The sequence below is a fragment of the Phyllostomus hastatus genome, unplaced genomic scaffold, assembly GCF_019186645.2.
Source record: "Phyllostomus hastatus isolate PE091 unplaced genomic scaffold, TTU_PhHast_1.1 phas_contig_150, whole genome shotgun sequence".
Taxonomy (NCBI): Eukaryota; Metazoa; Chordata; class Mammalia; order Chiroptera; family Phyllostomidae; genus Phyllostomus; species Phyllostomus hastatus.
The window spans coordinates 1,097,248-1,113,345 of NW_025333611.1; the positions used below are offsets into that span (position 1 = coordinate 1,097,248).

The 16,098-nt window shown below is 70.6% G+C and overlaps 1 protein-coding gene across 2 annotated transcripts; it reads left to right on the top strand.

Moving 5' to 3' along the window:
- The first annotated feature begins 109 nt into the window (after nucleotides 1-109).
- On the top strand, nucleotides 110-10,068 carry BRAT1 (BRCA1 associated ATM activator 1). Of its 2 annotated transcripts, none has more exons than XM_045824518.1 (14): nucleotides 110-307; nucleotides 1,125-1,267; nucleotides 3,901-4,055; nucleotides 4,505-4,652; nucleotides 5,131-5,503; nucleotides 5,792-5,908; nucleotides 6,338-6,429; nucleotides 6,880-6,998; nucleotides 7,074-7,260; nucleotides 7,461-7,534; nucleotides 8,083-8,185; nucleotides 8,289-8,387; nucleotides 8,522-8,697; nucleotides 8,849-10,068. In XM_045824518.1, exons 2-14 carry the CDS (start codon nucleotides 1,141-1,143, stop codon nucleotides 9,545-9,547), a joined length of 2,469 nt encoding a protein of 822 aa, XP_045680474.1. In that variant the 5' UTR covers nucleotides 110-307; nucleotides 1,125-1,140; the 3' UTR covers nucleotides 9,548-10,068. The 2 variants fall into 2 exon arrangements, with proteins under 2 accessions (XP_045680474.1, XP_045680478.1); XM_045824522.1 differs by lacking the exon at nucleotides 110-307 and adding an exon at nucleotides 314-897.
- The last annotated feature ends 6,030 nt before the right edge of the window (nucleotides 10,069-16,098 follow it).

Here is a 16,098-nt window from a genome sequence, read left to right on the forward strand (position 1 = left end):
AAGCCCCGCCTTCCAGGCGCAAGGCCGGTCGGTCGCTCAGGCACGTACCACTGAGTGTCCCGGGGCGGGGGGAGGTTCTGGGTCGGAGCGGCCGGTGTGGCGCCGGCTGGTCTCCAACGCCTTTCAGATTGAGCTCCGCCCCCCAGTCCGGACCCCTGAGCTCCCAGAGTGGTCTACAGGGAGCTGCTACGGCTCCCCAGGGCCGCGGTCCCCGTCCTCGTCCCCTCCAGATCCGGCGGGTGGCGCGGCCCGGGGCGGGGCCTGCGGGGCGGGGGCGGGGCCGCGGCGGCCGAGGAACGCGGAGCTGGTGAGGCGCGTGCCGGGGGTCGCGGGCTCCGTGGTGGGGTTGGATGGGAATCCCGCGCGAGGGCGGGGGCGCACTCCGGACCGGCGTGCGCGGGGGTCCCAGCGCCACCGCGGCTGGCGGCCCCTGCCCCCTGTGGGCCTTCTGGGCTGCCCGGGCCGGGCGCCCGCGGCGGGGTTCACGGGCCTAAAACCGACCCCGAACGGCAGGGAGGGCTCTTCAGCAGGGATCTGGGCTCGTCCGGGTGGAGAGACGGACACCCCAGCCCACGCAGACCTCCCGATCCCGGCAGAACCGCTGGCCACCTCCCCAACCCCCCCTCCTTGACCCCAGGCAGTTTTTAAGTTACTTGCTGCACTTGGGGTGCACGTTAATGCATGTACCCGAGGAGACCCCCGCCCAGGCCCCACACGCCTGTGCACACCCCGGTCCTGGCCTTCCTGTCGCACGCTCCGCTGGCGTGTGCAGGGTAGCCGAGTGCAGCCGCGCTGACTCCGGACTGACCTCCCAACCCGGACAGAGACGCGCCTGCGCTGTACACGTGGCTGCCCCAGAACGTACCCACAGCCCCGGCTGGCCTACCCGCATCCTCGGTGAGCGTCGTGCTCTCCTCCTTCCCCCGGAGTCCGAGGTCGGCAGCTTTGAGCACCTAAGGCCCCGTGATTGATACCAGACGGCGGACTCCCTCCCAACCCCGTGGCCAGGACGCAGGGCCCTGCCTGCCCTCGACCTCCTCCCTCCAGCCCCACGGAGGCCGAGGCTGTGCGTCCACCTCGTCCGGCAGTCCTGGCGGCACCTGGCCCTGACATTGCCTTTGCAGGAGCCCCGGCCTCGCCATGGACCCCGAGTGCTCCCAGCTCCTCCCGGCCCTCTGTGCTGCCCTGGCAGACCCCAGGCAGCCCGTGGCAGATGATACCTGTTTGGAGAAGCTGCTGGACTGGTTTAAAACCGTAACTGAAGCCGGTAAGGGTGGGGGTGCTGCTGCTGTTTTTGCCCGCGGGCCAGAGGGTGCAGAGGGCTCCCCTGTCCTGGTGAAGGGGTGCCCATCTGGGTGGAGTCCTTCCTTCACACTATAAAGACCCCCCCCCCCGCCAGCTACTGGGGGACACCCGAGGGAGCCCTCGAGGGAGCCCTCGGGGGAGCGGGAGCTGGGGCTGGACGGCCTAGCCCCGGGGCGGCTGCAGGGGGCGTGGACAGGCGTATTTTTGTTATCAGTGCTTTTGTTTTTGTTCCTTTATCGAGAAGCCGGTTTCGCTTTCTCGCCCATTATGAAAGTATAACCCATTCTTTACACCACCACCCTCCACTCTCTATTTCCCGTCAGGCTTTTCCCCTGACTCGTCGTAACGCTGTGTTTTTCCCATAAAAGCGACACCCCGAGACCCTTCGGCGTCCTCCTTGCCTCCCTCACCCTCACCCTCACGGTGGGTGTTTTCTGCACGGAGCACACGGGGTGACGGGCTGTCCCTCACTGCGTCAGTCACGTCGCTGTCGTCAGGTGACGCATGCGTCTCCAGCTTCATTGCTGCCGGCAGCGCCACAGATGACCCCAGTCGCTGGTGTCCCTCGTTCGATACTGACTTGGGTCTCCTTTCCCTCTTGCTCTCTCTTGGGGTGGCCGTCTCGGTCTGCTCGTTCCCCGCAGGCCCGAGAGGCCGCACCCCCCTGGGGGGTTGTCCCGCGGTGTCGCCGTGCAGTATTTCTGCTGTGATTGGGTTCCAGGTATTTCGGACTTTGTGTCGTGACTTTTTCCTTTGCCCACAAAGTATTTAACAGGGGGTCTTTTAGATTCAAAACGTGGGTTTTCTCTCCGTCTTTCTAACGGGTGTTGTCGGAGCGAGGGAACACCTGGGCTGCCGTCTGCGGGGCGTCGGTCGAGGTGTGCGGCACGGGCCGCGTCCCCCGTGCTGCGGGTGTCGTGCGTGAGGATGCTGCCCTTCGGTGTCTGCAGAGTCCTCAGTCGTGGCCCAGTTTGTAGTCAGGTGAAAGGAGAGTATTTTTGAGCACCTCTCCTGGGATGCAGTTTGCATTCCGTGCCGTTGACCCATCGAAAGCACACAGTTCAGTGGCTGTTCGTAAACGTGCAGCCGGGTTGGGCAGCCGTCGCCACGGTCTGCTTCTGCGCCACTTTTCCCCGGGAGAGAAGCCTGGTACTGGAGCAGCCCCCCTGCCCCCCAGCCTGTGCTCAGCACCCCCGTGTCCTAGCCCAGAGCTCCACACGGGTCCTCTGGTTCAACTCCCCGTCGTTCTCGCTGGCCCGTCTGCCTCCATGTTTCTGCGAGGGGTAAAACATTACTCCGAAACTTCGGGCTGGGCGGTGTTTCTCTGGGCGACTTTTCTCCCCTTCACAGACCTGGATGGACGCTGGGGCGGGTCGGAGCCGGTGGAGACCGCCGCGCCTGCCGGGGCCTGTCTGTCTCTCTGAGTGCGACCCTCGGCCTGCAGCGCGGCGGGGGCGTTCTGCCCCGGGTCCGTTCTGTCCAGCCCGACCCCACCCTGGCCGCGCCAGCTTCCTCAAATCCCGGAGTCGCCTGCTGCCTCTCTCCACCGCCTGCCCTGGGCGGGTCCCCGGGCGAGTCGGGGGCGGGAGGCGTCTCCGTCTCCCACGGACGGGCCGGTGCTGGGTGGCCTTCGGCTCCCAGTCTAATCCGAGGAGCTCTCACCAAAGTTTAGTCGGATCCGCCTGTGCGTTTGCTGTTCTCGTTGGACCTGTGCTCGCCACGTTCTTCTGTGTTTCTCCCACGTCTCTCTCTGCGCCTTTCTCCTGGTCTCTCTCTCTCTGCCCTCCGCCGGGCCGTCCAAGCTTCTGGTTTTTCCGCTCTTCCTTCTGGCTCTTCTGGGAAGTTGTGCGCCCCATCCACACGTGTTCTTTGGTGGCCCCCGGCGGGCGCTGGCGGGATAACAGTCTCGAGGGAACAAGAGTCTGTGTCCTCTGTTCCGAGGGTCCCGGGACCCCTGGCGCTCCAGGCCGGCACGCTCTTCCGTGTCGTCGTCTGCTGTCAGCGCCCGCCTTGTTTCAGAGCCCTTCGGAAGTCACCCCTGACCGGGGGAGCCGGTGCCTTTCAGACCTGCCCGCGTGTCCGCTGTGGGTCTCTGCCTCTTGCTCCTTCTTCTCCCTCGCTCCCGAGGGCCTCTCTGTGTTGCGGGGCCCTCTCCTGGGTGCTGCGTGGGTGGGGCAGGCCCTCTGGGGCCGGGTCTGGGCATGAGCAGCCGCCTCTGTGCTTCCTTGCAGCGGGTACTCGCGGTTTGAGGAGGGAGTGTCCATCTCAGAGGGGAAATGGCCTCCTGCTTGGACCTGCACCTCTTTTCCGTAGTCAGCAGAGCAGTGCATCTTTTCAGGGCTTTTGGCCATTGGCGCTTCCCGTCTCTGCCCCCTCCCTGCTGCGGCGAGGTGCTGGCTTTCTAGTTTGTTCCCCACGTCCAACTGAGACGTGAGTCCCTTGTTGCAATGGCCGCAGAGGTGTGCTCCCCGCCAGACCCCCCCCCGAACCCTGAAGGCCTGAGAGGAGGGGCTCCGGGAGCACGGGGGCAGCGGCGGGGAGCGGCCCCCAGCGCCGTGCCCCTGGTGACGCGCTCCCCGGCGGGCCTGTGTCCAGGGTCCAGCCTGCTGCTGTTGGAGGGCAGCCCCTGCCTGGTGGAGCTGCTGTGCCAGGTGCCGAAAGCCCCGGGCCTGAGCCCCGGCGTCCTCGCCTTCTCCCTCCGCCTGGCGGGCCTGCTGGCGGCCCAGGAGGACTGCTTCCAGTACCTGCAGGTGAGCCCGGGCCTCTGGCCCACCAGGCCGCGGGGGCCGCGTGGCTTTCTTCCCCGCGGGCACTCCCGGCAGGGATGGCTCTCACCCCCTCCCCCGAGTCTCCGAAATGAGACTCCCCCCACCCCGTGGCGTGTAAAGAGCGTGGACCAGGGTGGGGACAGGCCTGCCACACGGGCTGTGCTGGGGCGTCGGGGTGGGGGCACGAGGAGGGTGGTGTCCCGCAGGGGAGCGTGTCTGCAGTGAAGGGTGATGCGACTGAGGGACCTTTGTGTAAGACGGGGCACGGGGCTGGGGCAAGGGGCACCAGCCACTCCCGGGGGCACCGCGGCCCCAGGGCACGCCCGCAGCGTGCAAGAAGCTTCCCCCGTGAGCACCCACAGTGGCAGGGCGTCTCCGGGCTGCCCGTCCCCTGGGAGCCCGGCCCGGTCACCGGCCCTTCTCCACTCCAGCAGGGGCAGCTGCTGCCTGGGCTCTTCGGGGAGGCGGGCCTCCTGGGCGGGGCAGCCTGGACGGCGCCCACGGTGCGCAGCGGCTGGATCCAGGGCCTGCGCGCCCTGGCGCAGCACCCCAGCGCCCTGCGCTTCCTGGACGACTTCGGTGAGTGACTCGGCGGCCCCGGCGGGTGTAAAGCCGTGGTAGAAAATGGTGCCGACCACCCCACCACACTCCGGCTCTGCTCCCTTTTCCTTTAAACTGTTTAATTTGGTTTTAGAGAGGAGAAGGGAGAGGGAAGAGAGGGAGAGAAACATCAATTGGTTGCCTCTTGTGCGCCCCCTACTGGGGACCTGGCCTGCAACCCAGGCATGTGCCCTGACTGGGGATCGAACCGGCGACCTTTTGGTTCACAGAACGACGCCCACCCCACTGAGCTGCACCAGCCGCGGCCCAGTTCCAGGTCCCCGGTGTCGAAGCAGAGGACGGCCGGGCCTCTGGAGGCCCCTCTGGCAGCTGGCCGTGCTCAGGCGCCTCCCTGAGGGGCTGGGCTCTGCTGACAGATGCCGCCCCGTGCTGCGGCCTCCAGCACGCCCTGTCCGCCAGCGCCCAGCGCTGACCCCACTTTCTTCTCCGACCCCAGGCGCCCTGGACACCATCTTCTCCCTGCAGGGAGACTCCAGCCTGTTCGTGGCCTCGGCGGCCGGGCAGCTCCTGGCCCACATCCTGGCCCTGTGCATGGGGGGCCCAGCCGGGGCCCAGCCCGGCCTGCAGGCCTGTGACTGGCCCGCATGCGCCCAGAGGATCGTGGGCCACATCGAAGAGGCCCTGTGCTCCGCAGCCGCCCCGCGGGTCATGCAGGCCCTGCACGTCCTGAGCACCACCTTCGGGCGCTGCCACGGCCCTTGGGCGCAGGTCCTCTGGGTGCGGCTGAGCCCCCTCGTGGCCGGTCTGCTGGAGAAGGACCCCGTCCCGGCTGCACACGCGCTGGTGGACCTCCTCCTCAGCGTCGCCCGGTCAGGTCCCCACCCCCGGGGCGCAGTGGGGGGCGGGGGAAGGGCGCGGGTGCTGGCCGTCCTCGGGACTCCTCAGGGCAGCGCCCGGCCGCGTCTCACTGGCTCCCCGAGCGCGCCGCCTTGGGTGGGGGGAGCGGCGGAGGGTCTGAAAGCCGGGCCCTGGGGTGGACCCTCCGCCTGCTGGGCACGCCCAGCTGCGGGCCTGGCCGTCTCCTGGGTACCGACCGCGTGGGCAGTGGGGGCCGGGCAGGAGTGACGACGGCCTCTCTCTGGGGCCCTTCCCTGCAGGTCCCCTGCGCTGAGTTCTGACAGCAGCCTGTGGGAGACGCTGGTGCAGACTCTGGGCCACCTGAGCCCCACCCAGGCGGGGCCTCTGGCTCTGGGGGTCCTGAAGCTGCAGGACTGGTGAGTGCGGGGCCCACGGTGTGGGGGCAGGGGGCTCCAGGGAGCGCTGGAGGCTGAGGACCGTCAGAGGCTGCCCCCCAGGGCCTGCTGGGCCGTGTGTGGCTGGTGGTGTGTGGGCCGTCTCTGCAGACAGAGGGACCGTTTCCGACAGCAGCTCCCCGGGCTCCCCGGGGTGAGACAGGCTCGCGGAGCGCCTGCGCCCGGGGCTGGGCCTGTGTCCACGACCTACTCTCACCGCTGCCCCTGCCCCTCCCAGGGACCTCGGGCGGAGGGCCCTGGGACAGCACTGGGTGCCCACCCCGGGTTGGGTGCCAGTGCCCAGAAGCTGGGCCTGCACCCCACGCACACCCCACGCTGGCCGAGGCTGTGGGGAGGGCGCCGGTTTGCCTTGGGGTCGGGGGCGGCGCTCACCGCGTCCTGCGTCCCCAGTCCCCAGGCACTGAGGACACAGGCCTTCGACGTCCTCCTGCAGCCCCTGGCCTGCGTCCTGAAGGCCGCTGCTGAGGCCCCCGGACCCCCAGGTACGCCTCTTGGGAGGGCAGGCTGGCCTGGGGGCGCAGGACTCTGGGGCCAGGGCAGCTGCGAGGCAGCGGGGTGCACGCCACCCCGACTTGCAGAGCGGCCGGCCTGCCTGCCTTCCGAGACCCTGGACCTGCCTGGGCTCTGACGTGTCGCGTCAGCCGCAGGGCAGCTCGAGGATTAGATATGGGGGGGGACCCAGCTGTGCCGTGGGGCCTGTGCCAAGCATGGGGAGGGGCCTCCTGGGCCTTGGGAGCTGGCCCGTGAGCGGGCCGTGGGCAGGGACTCGGGCCCAGCCCAGGTTGGCTGGCCGTCACCCTGGGCCAGCCGCCTGCTCAGCTCCTCCAGGCCTAGTCTCTGCTGGTGGAGGGTGGACGAGGGGTCGGCGACCTCTCACAAGGCCCGTGGCGGCCATGCCCGCTGACTGGGAGCCATTTCTGGTCCGTCCACAGGCCTGCCTGCCGCGCCCGAGGGCAACTCGGCCGTGGTGGACGCCCTCCTGTCCTCCAGGTCGGCCTGCGTGGGCCTTCTGTGCCAGACCCTGGCCCACCTGGAGCTGCTGCTGCCAACGGTAGGTGTGGCCCCGGCCCGAGCTCCCCCCCCCCCAGGCAGACCCGCGGCTGCACTGACCCTCCCCGCCCACCAGCCCCAGCGCCCCTCGCCCTGGCCCCAGGCCGCCCTGCTCGGCGCCGCGGTGACCGTCCTGCAGTTCTGCCGTGGCTCAGCGGTGCCGGCCTCCGGCGTGGGGAGCCGCCTCTGCGTGACCCTGGCCGGCTGCGTCCGGGTGCAGCGAGCGGCCCTGGACTTCCTGGGGGCGCTGTCTCAGGACACAGGTGCGTCCGCACACTCCTCGCGCTCGATGCGGGTTTGGAGCGAGCCCCACCCCCCCCTTGCTGCTTGGGGGCCGCCGCCCCTGCCCGTGGTCTCCGGGGCAGTCTGTCCCTGCTCCTCCAGGTGGATGCACTCCCTCCTCCACTGGGGAGCCCCGCTGGAGGCCGCGGCCTCCCCCCCCCCCCGCCCCCGTCTCTCTCAGGCCCCCGAGAGCTGCTGCCGCGGGTGTTCACCGTCCTCTTAGACTACCTCTCGAGCCCGGACTCCAGCCCCACGGTACAGGCCTGCGGTGTTGGGGGCGGGGCCGGCCGGGGCCTGGCCTGGCGGGGCTGAGGGCCTGGTGCCGGGGTGCACTGGGCCTTGGGCAGCGGGACAGGCCGGGGCTCCTCGGGGGGTCTCCACAGGAGACGTGACCTGGAGCCAGGGGGCCCTGTGCTGGGTGTCCGGTGTTCGCTGCAGCCAGGCCCGTTCCCCCAGCCCCTCACTGCAGCCGGGCCCCGTGGGTGCGGAGCGAGCGGCACACGGGCCGCTGAGCGGCGGTGGGGAGCGCTGGATGCAGGCACAGGCGCGTGGGCCGTCCCCAGGGTCTGGGGGCAGGAACACACGTCCTCAGGAGTGAGGTTCCCCACGGGGCCCCCTCACTCTCCCTCGTCTGGGGGTCAGTCCTGCTGCTTCGTGAAGCTTCGGCCTCACGGAAGGAAGCCCACTGCTCCCTCCCCGGGCGGCCCCGTCTCACATCCGGGGCAGGGGGCACGGGGTGGGGGTGCGGGTGGGGCCGGCGGGCACCCCTGCTGCCGGCCCTGCAGCCAGCTCTGCCGCCCCAGGTCCTGAGGAAGGCCTTCCAGGCCACGCTCAGGTGGCTGCTGAGCTCCCCACAGCCCCCCGGCTCCTGCGACCTGGACCCCCACACCCAGCGCTTCCTTGGAGGTAACCGGCCCCTCCCAGGGCACACTGCGGCCGAGGGGTGGGGCCGGCGGGGGCGGGGCCGGGGGTGGCGGCCGGGCCACTCTGAACCGCCCTCCCGCCCCAGAGCTTCTCCCTGTGCTGCAGAAGCGCCTGTGCAGCCCCTCCTGGGAGGTGAGGGACTCGGGCCTCGAGTTCCTGGCCCAGGTGACCCGGTCCTGGGCAGGTGAGTGCAGGCGGGGGCACCTGGGGGGTGCTGGCGGCCTGGGTGTCGCGGCCCCCTTGGCCACCCTCTGAGTGTGCGGGGGAGCCGTGGGCTCGACCCCCGGTCCCAGCTGGCTGTGGCGACCCCGTCCCCAGGACAGGCCGGCTTCAGAGACGCGCTCCTGGCCTCAGAGGTGCCTGAGCTTGCCGAGCAGCTCCTGCAGGACCCCGAGAGCTACGTCCGCGCGAGCGCGGTGACCGCCGTGGGGCTGCTCTCTGGCCGGGGGCTGCACGCCGCCCGAGGCAGCCCTGAGCGCCCGGGAGGCCCGCAGGTGAGAGTCGGCGGGGCCCGGGCCCTGGAGCCCACCCCCGAGACCCGTCCCCAGGCCCGCACAGCCCGTCCACGCGGGGCTCCCCCCGGCCTGCCGCCCGGGTCAGCGGGCGCCCGCCCCGAGGCCCACCGTGCTCCCCTCTGTCCCGCAGAAGAGCCTGCTGCTGGACCTGCTGCACGTGCTGTCCGCAGACTCGGAGGGCTTCCCCCGGAGGGCCGCCATGCAGGTCTTCACCGAGTGGCTGAGGGACGGCCACGCCGAGGTGGCGGCGGACGCAGAGCGCTTCGTGGCCAGGGTGCTGCAGGCGGCGAGCCGGGACCTGGACTGGGAGGTGCGGGCCCAGGGCCTGGAGCTGGCGCGGGTGTTCCTGGCCCAGGCGCTGGGCCAGCCGGGCCCCGACTGTCCCTACGCGGCGGCCCCGCCCGCGGCCCTCGCCCCCGGCCGGCTGGCGCAGGCCCTGCAGGCGCTCTGCCGCGTGCGGCTCTTCGAGTTCGCCTTCCGGGCCCTGTTTGACTGCGACCGGGCCGTGGCCCAGAAGTCCTGCGACCTCCTCCTCTTCCTGCGGGACAGGGCCGCCCCCTGCGACGGCCCGCAGGGCACGGGGGGCGGCCCCGACGCCGCCTCCGCGGAGGCCATGCTGCAGAGGTGGCGGGCCGGCGAGCAGGGCCAGCCGCTGGGGCCCCTGGAGCCCGAGGCCGCGGTGGCCCTGCTGCGGGCCCTGGACCTGGAGGGCCTGCGGGGGGCGCTGGCGGAGAGCAGCGACCACGTGGAGCGGAGCCCCCAGTCGCTGCTGCAGGACATGCTGGCCAGCGCGGGCGTCCTGGGGGACCACGAGGCCGACTGCTACTGAGGCCGCCCCGCCCCCCCGCCCCAGGCCCCCCTGTCCCTGCCGCCGGGCCTCCCCCTCCCTCGGCCCGGCCCAGCCCGGCCCCACACAGGACCCTCAGGGAAGCCAGGGCCGGCGGGGTTGGCGCCGTGCCTTCTGCTGCCTTGTGGAAGCGGCGCTTTTTCTACTGGAAATAAAGGGCGTTGGACAGGGCCCCGGAGTCGGCGTCGTCCCAAGGGAGCCTGGAGGCGTGACCGTGGAGGGTCCCTCCTGCGGCCCAGCCACCTGCTTCCTGGCACGGGGTCTCCGCCAGGAGGCCCACAGACAGGAGGCGAGCTCGCCCGGGCGGGGAGGGGGAGGGGGGCCGGCTGCAGGTCCCTGTGGCCCCGGGGTGGGGAGGGCAGTGCAGAGCCCGCCCCGCCTGGCGTCTGCCTGCGTCTCTGCGTCAGGATCCCCTCCGGCCCCTGAAGAGTCTGGCTCTCAGGGGAGGCGTGCCTTTGAGAGCTGTGCCCCCCTGCCCCCGGGCAGACCCCCAGCAGGGGGAGGGGGAGGGGGCGTCGGGTGGGGGTGGGGGTGGGGCCCCGGCCAGATGGGGGAACGGGAGACACCTTGTCTGCGCAGTGGGGTCCTTGGGTGCAGAGCCCCGGGTGGAGGGAAGGACCCGCACTGGGCCCAGCTCCCTGGGGTCCTCCTGCTCCGCCCTGGGGCCCGGTGCAGGCACACGGGGGGAGGAGGGGGCACGGGCCTGGCCGTCTGTCAACAAGAGCCAGATCCACCCGTGCTGCTCAGGCAGGGCCTGGAGCTGGGTCCATGGTCTCACCGGGGCTCTGGCATCATGAAGGGGCCACCCCCGCGCTGCAGCGACGGCCTGGTGTCCCCTGCAGGCTCACTGCCACCCGAGGTGGGGCGGGGAGGCCGAGCCGGCCGAACAGGACCCTCAGGGCGGCCCTCCTGTCCTCCCTCCCTGCGTGGCCGTGCTGCCCTCTGCTGGCGGCCCGCGGCACCGCAGGGAGATCGTGCTCCCTGGGAAGGTTTGTTCAAAACCTCGGCAACTTGACTCCGAGTTCAGAGTTCGAAGGCGGACGGTGTTAATTTTTTTCTTTAAGCCCACCTCTGGATGAAAACGCACAGTTTAAAAAGTTTCCATTTGAATAAAGGCAAAGCCTATCGACCAAATGACTCTGGATTCATTCTAAGACCCAGTGTTTGAAGCCCAAAGCGTCCTGTGGCTCTTCCTGTGTCTGAGGTTCCGGAAGGCCCCTCCCTCCTCTCTGGGAGGCGGGAGGGCGGCCGGGCCTCAGAGCCTCACCTGCGGGCGACTCGTGGCTGTCGTTGTGCAGGTGGAATGGGGCCGTCCTCGGCGTCCCCTCCGAGCTGGTGGCGGTCACGTGCAGGGCCGCGGGGACAAGGCTCAGGCCCCGCTGGGTGTGCGTCCGAGGAGGGAGGCCAGCTCCGGGCTGCGAGGAGGCTGGTTCTCAGTCACGTCCTTCCTCGGGCCTCTCCTCACCCCTGCCCGGCCGAGATGCCTGCCTCCCCTGCCCCTAGCCTGGAAGGCCCCTGGACCCTCCTCCCAATCCCGAGAACCCCCTGCAGTGTCGGGCCCTTGCTCCTCGGGGCGCCACCCCCGTGACTGCGGGGGCTCCGCGGAGGAGGCGGGGCTCCGGCGCAGAGTGGGGAGAGGGTGTCGCCCCTCCCCCGAGAGACTCCCTGCCTGGGCCGGAGCCGAGCCGACCCGTGGCGAGGATGTGGCCGGCGGCCGGGAGGCAGGGGTGGGAGGGCACCCTGCTCCGCGGTGCCCTCTCGGGCGGGCTTGTGCTGCGAGAGCGCCTGGAGCCCGGCGCCGGCCTGTCGGAGCCCCCACCCCCGACGCGTGGACCCCTGCCCTCGCGGCACAGCCGAGCCCGGGGACGGGCTGGGCTCCCTGGTGGTGCCGGAGGGCCTGCCACAGCTCGGGACCGGCGCGGAGCCCAGGCCCTGGGGAGGGGGGGACGCAGGGGGAGCTGGTGTGGGTGGGCGCTGCCGTGGACGCCCTGGCGCCGCGGGAGACCTGTTTGCGGGGAGGCTCCCAGCCCGTGAGACCCCCCGACCTACCTGGGCCTGACCCCCCGTTTCCGGGGGTTACCGGGACATGCGAGTAAGGGTGGTTCCTTTCCTCATGTAAAGCTCGGTTTAGGGTTTCCATGTGGCCGCTCTGAGCCAGAGGTGAGTCCCCAGGAGCCAGAGTGAGGGCCGCAGGGCGCCCCAGCGTGGACAGGGCAAGGGCAGGGAGTGGGCCCTCCTCACGCCGGTCCCCCGCCCCCTGCCCGCCCCAGACAGGTCTGCACGCGTCGGACCAACTTGCTGAACGACAACTATGTTTACAACCGAGATCCTTTCGCTCTCCCATCCAAAGTGTCGCGCACTCTTAAATGACCTGATTGGGTCTCGGGGACCTGAGGGAGGGAGCTCGGGTCACAGGCGGGGGCTGGGGGGCGGTGAGGGCCACGTTCTCAGCACGCCTACCTGTGCCCGTGGCCTTGGGCTCTCGGCTGCGACGAGTGTCCCACAAAAGCCTTCTCCAGTGGGCAGGGACAAGCCCCCGGCCGCAGAGCCTCCTCCTTGGCTGTCCCCCCACCTCCCCTCCATCGTCCCCCAATGCAGGCGCTGGGGGGAGAGACATTCTGGAAAGAACAACTCAGGGCTGGAGACTCTGTAAACGGACAAAGACGGCCGCTCCCAGCCCCTTCTCCCTCCCGAGTCCCTGGAGTCACAGTGCAGCTCGGAGACCGGCCCAGCACGGGGGCCTGGGCGGAGCTAGGCACACACTGCGGCCGCCACCCCCGTGACCGCTCTGGTGTCAGGGGGCCAGATGCTCAGCGCGCCCCGAGAGCCCACCCCCCGCCCCCCCGGAACGACATCTGGGCCGAGGGGGATGGGCAGCGTGGCCCTGACCCCGGGGCGACAGACACGCATCCTCTCTGGCAGCCCTGACTTCCCGCTTCCTGGCCCCTGGGTCCTCCCTCTTCCTCCCTGCGGCCCCGGCAGACGGCAGACGAGGGACGGAGCCGTCCCGCACCCTCCCGCTGGCCCCGGCCCCAGCGGCCTTGCGGGACAGGACGGCCTTTCAGCCTCGTGCTGGCCCCGTGGGGCGGGGAGCAGGGACGGGTCCCACTGACGCTGACCCAGGGGCCATCCGGACCTTTCTGGGAGGAGACCAGTGTCCAGAAGGGCTGAGAGGGGAAATCAGCACGCCCTGGCCGAGCCAGGCCGCGGAGGGCGCGGCCACAGTCTGCGTTTAGACCCGCCAAGGTCGGAGGAGAGGCCGCAGCGCCCCAGGGCTGTGGCACAGCAGGTCCACGTGGAGCCGCCGCTCTGTGGCCGCTCTGTGGCCGACAGGCCTGGCCGGCCTGGCCCTACTGGCCTCCGTGCTCAGAGCCACCCTGCCAGGCAGGCGCCCTCCTCTGGTGGCCGAGTGGGCCCGGCCGGGCCTGGGGCTCTGCCAGGGGCTGCGAAGCTGTGGGTCCGCCGGTCAGGCCACGCCGGTCAGGCCTCGCCGCCTCCGCTTGGCCCTGCGTTCTGGGTCTTTCTTGGGAAAGCACCCAGGCAGCCCGTTGGCCCGGCCCGGCCCGGCCCTGACCCGCAGGCTGGGCCGCCGCTGCCCCTGCCCGCGGGCTCCCCGGAGGTCCCTGTGGCCGAGTAGGTGGCAGCGCTCGGGCCCAGGAGCCAATGTCAACAGCCCCAGCCGCCGGGGCTTCGCCGCCTTGTTTGTGCAGAGGGCGAGTCCCGGCGGGAGTGTCTTCACGCTGGAGGGCGGGGGGTGGGGGGGGCCCCCGCACGGGACACACTTGGTCCCGGGGAGGGGGCAGGCCCCTTTGTCCCCGGGAGGCTCCACCCCCCTGGCAGGCCCCACTGGGCGCTCGGGCTGCCTCTCCACACAGCTCCCCCCATGGGCCGACCCCCTGCCCAGAGCACGGCCTCCACGTGCCCTCCCTGCCACGGCCAACACGGCGCCCCTGCAGGCGGCACACGTGGCCTACATGGGGCTGGGGCCCGCGCACACCCTCTCCTGGGCGGTCAGCCTGTCTGCAGGGCCCTACGCCCACTCTAATCAGAGTCCAGTTTCCAACCGAGGTCTCCGCAGGCTTGGCCTGCCGTCCGGGGGAGCGGGGGGCCAGGGGTCAGCTGGGCGGGGGGCCCTGATGCCCGTGTCTCCCTCGGTGGCCACCCCCGCCTCCGCCCGTCAGTGGGGAAGCTGGGCCAGCACGCGGCAGGCCTCTCCGCTGAGTTAGACAGGAGCCACGCGACCCGGAGGACGGCACTGGGGTCCGAGGGGCCCCCGAAGGTGGGGCGAGGGCTCCGGGCTGCAGACAGGAGCCCGGGTGTGGAAGGCAGGAGTGGCCAGGAGCTCTGCCCGCCCACCCTCCGCAGCAGGAGCGGGCATGGGGTTGGTGCAGGGGAAGGGGCCTCAGGCCCCGGTGCCTCCACCCTCGCCCCTCGGGAACGGACTGCAGCTGCTCCCTCTGGGCCCCCCACCCTGGAGAGGCCCCCCACTCAGTGGACGGTGGGGCCCCAGCCCTGCTGGGGGCTGGTCTGCGGGGGTCTGTGTGGGCGGCGGAGGACGACACAGCGTGTCACCTTCTCCGTCCCTCGGCCGGCCCTTCCCTTGTCCTGCCCATCCCCACAGCAGCCCCGGGTGCGCAGCTCTGGCTGCCGCGACCCCGCTCGTCGTGGCCCCGGGCAGGAGCGGAGCCTGAGAACGACGATGGACATCCGGGGCCCTGTCCCCCTCGTCCCCCGTCCCCCGCCATCAGCCCCCAGCAGGCCCCTAGGCAGCCCTGGCGGCCCCGCTCGTGTGTGTGCGAGTGCAGGACCCCATGGAAATGCGCCCACCTCTGAGCCGGGCTGCCGCAGCCCCCGTGAGACCCTCCGTCTCAGTGCCGTGCCAGGCCAGTGGGGGCCGGAGGAGGACCTTGCTCCCGCAGCTCAAGGCCCGAGGTAAGAGCGATTCTCGCCTGCTCCCAGCCGTCCTGCCCCCCCCCCCCCGCCCCGACAGCCAGCCGGGAGGCCGAGGAGCCCTGCTGCCGCCCGGGGATGGGGGACTGTCCCCTTCCGGGCAGGACCCCCGCTCCCTCCCCTCGCCGGCCCCGAGCCCCAGGTCCCAGGGTTGCCGCCCGCCGGGATGTCGGAGCACTCACCACCCCAGGTCCCAGGGTTACCGCCCGCCGGGACGTCGGAGCACTCGCCGTTTCCGGAAATGCCCGCTTCCTCCTGCTGCTGTCCGGGGTGAGCACCTTGGAGAAGGGAAACTCAGCTCTCCCAGGCCTGGCGTGGGGGGCCCCAGGTGCGCAGCCCCAGCCGGGGTCTCCAGGCCTCTGGGGACGCTGCAGGCACACTTCCCACCCTGCGAGCTGCTCTGGGCGCCAGGTGTCACCCAGGGAGGGGGCTTCTGGAGTCTCTCACCTGCTCGTGGTAGGAAGCTCTCACCTGAAGAGACGCCAGCAGCATCGTGGAAGTCACAGCTACCTGTGACAACGAGGCCACCCTGGGCCCTAAATAACCAGCCCCCACGTTCTGGAGAGTTCTGAGGGAGAGACCTGGTGGGAAGAGTCAGGACCCAGGTGGGCAGGAGCAGAGCTTCCTACACACCCGGGGGCCACGTCAGAGTGGGGTGTCAGCTCATGGGATGCCCCCGCCGGGGAGAGAGGCGGCCCGACCCGTGCAGCGGCAGGTGGAGGGTGGATGCCCCTCCTTGGTAAGTCACAGAAGCAAACCCGCCACGGCTCCTCGTGAGGGCGGCTGCTGGGCAGGGGGGATGTTGGCACCTGCTGCTGGGAAACAGGGCTCTCGCCGCTAAACCCAGAATCCCACTGGCCCAGCAGGCTGGGGTCCTGGAGGACCCAGGGCTCAGCCCCCAAGGTGCCGAGCCCCCCAGGGGCCCAACTGCAGTGCCAGAGCGGACGCTGTTCCGTCCAGCTTGTGCGGGTGGAGGGACTGGAACCCGAAGAGCCCGCCCTGCCGCTGGGAGCTGGGGGCGCAGCGAGCTTGCTGGCGGTCTCTGCCCGTCTCACCGGTGGTCTGGCTAAGCCCCACGGGTGAACGCACACCACAGCGCCCCACTGAGGCGACACCACGGAATGAAACACACACACTCCTGTTTCCAGAAGCACCCTGAGCACGTGAACCGCGCCGGTCACTGGGGAGTGTGACGCTTCTGCGTTCTGCGGCTGAGACGATCACCCCGGGGCGTCAGGATGACAGGACGCCACCCACCCTTCCCTGGCCTTCCCTGGCCTCCTGACACATCCCCCGGCAGCGGCCGCTGCCACAACCGCCGGTGCGGAAACCGTGCTCAGAGCTCCCCGTTCAGAGCTGTCTCCGTGACGGCTGCCTGTGCCGAGCGTGTTAGCACGTGGAGGTGCGAACTGTGAAGATCAGACAGGGAGCCCTCCAGTGAAAGGAGGGTTACTGCTCTGAATTTCTGGGTCTGAAACGTTAACTTCACGTGGGCTTCGAACGCCGAGTGGTATTTTCTATTAAGCAAAGACAGACTAAGGGTTGGTTTTAATAAACACCCAGAGGCCGAAGGGGTGAAACCG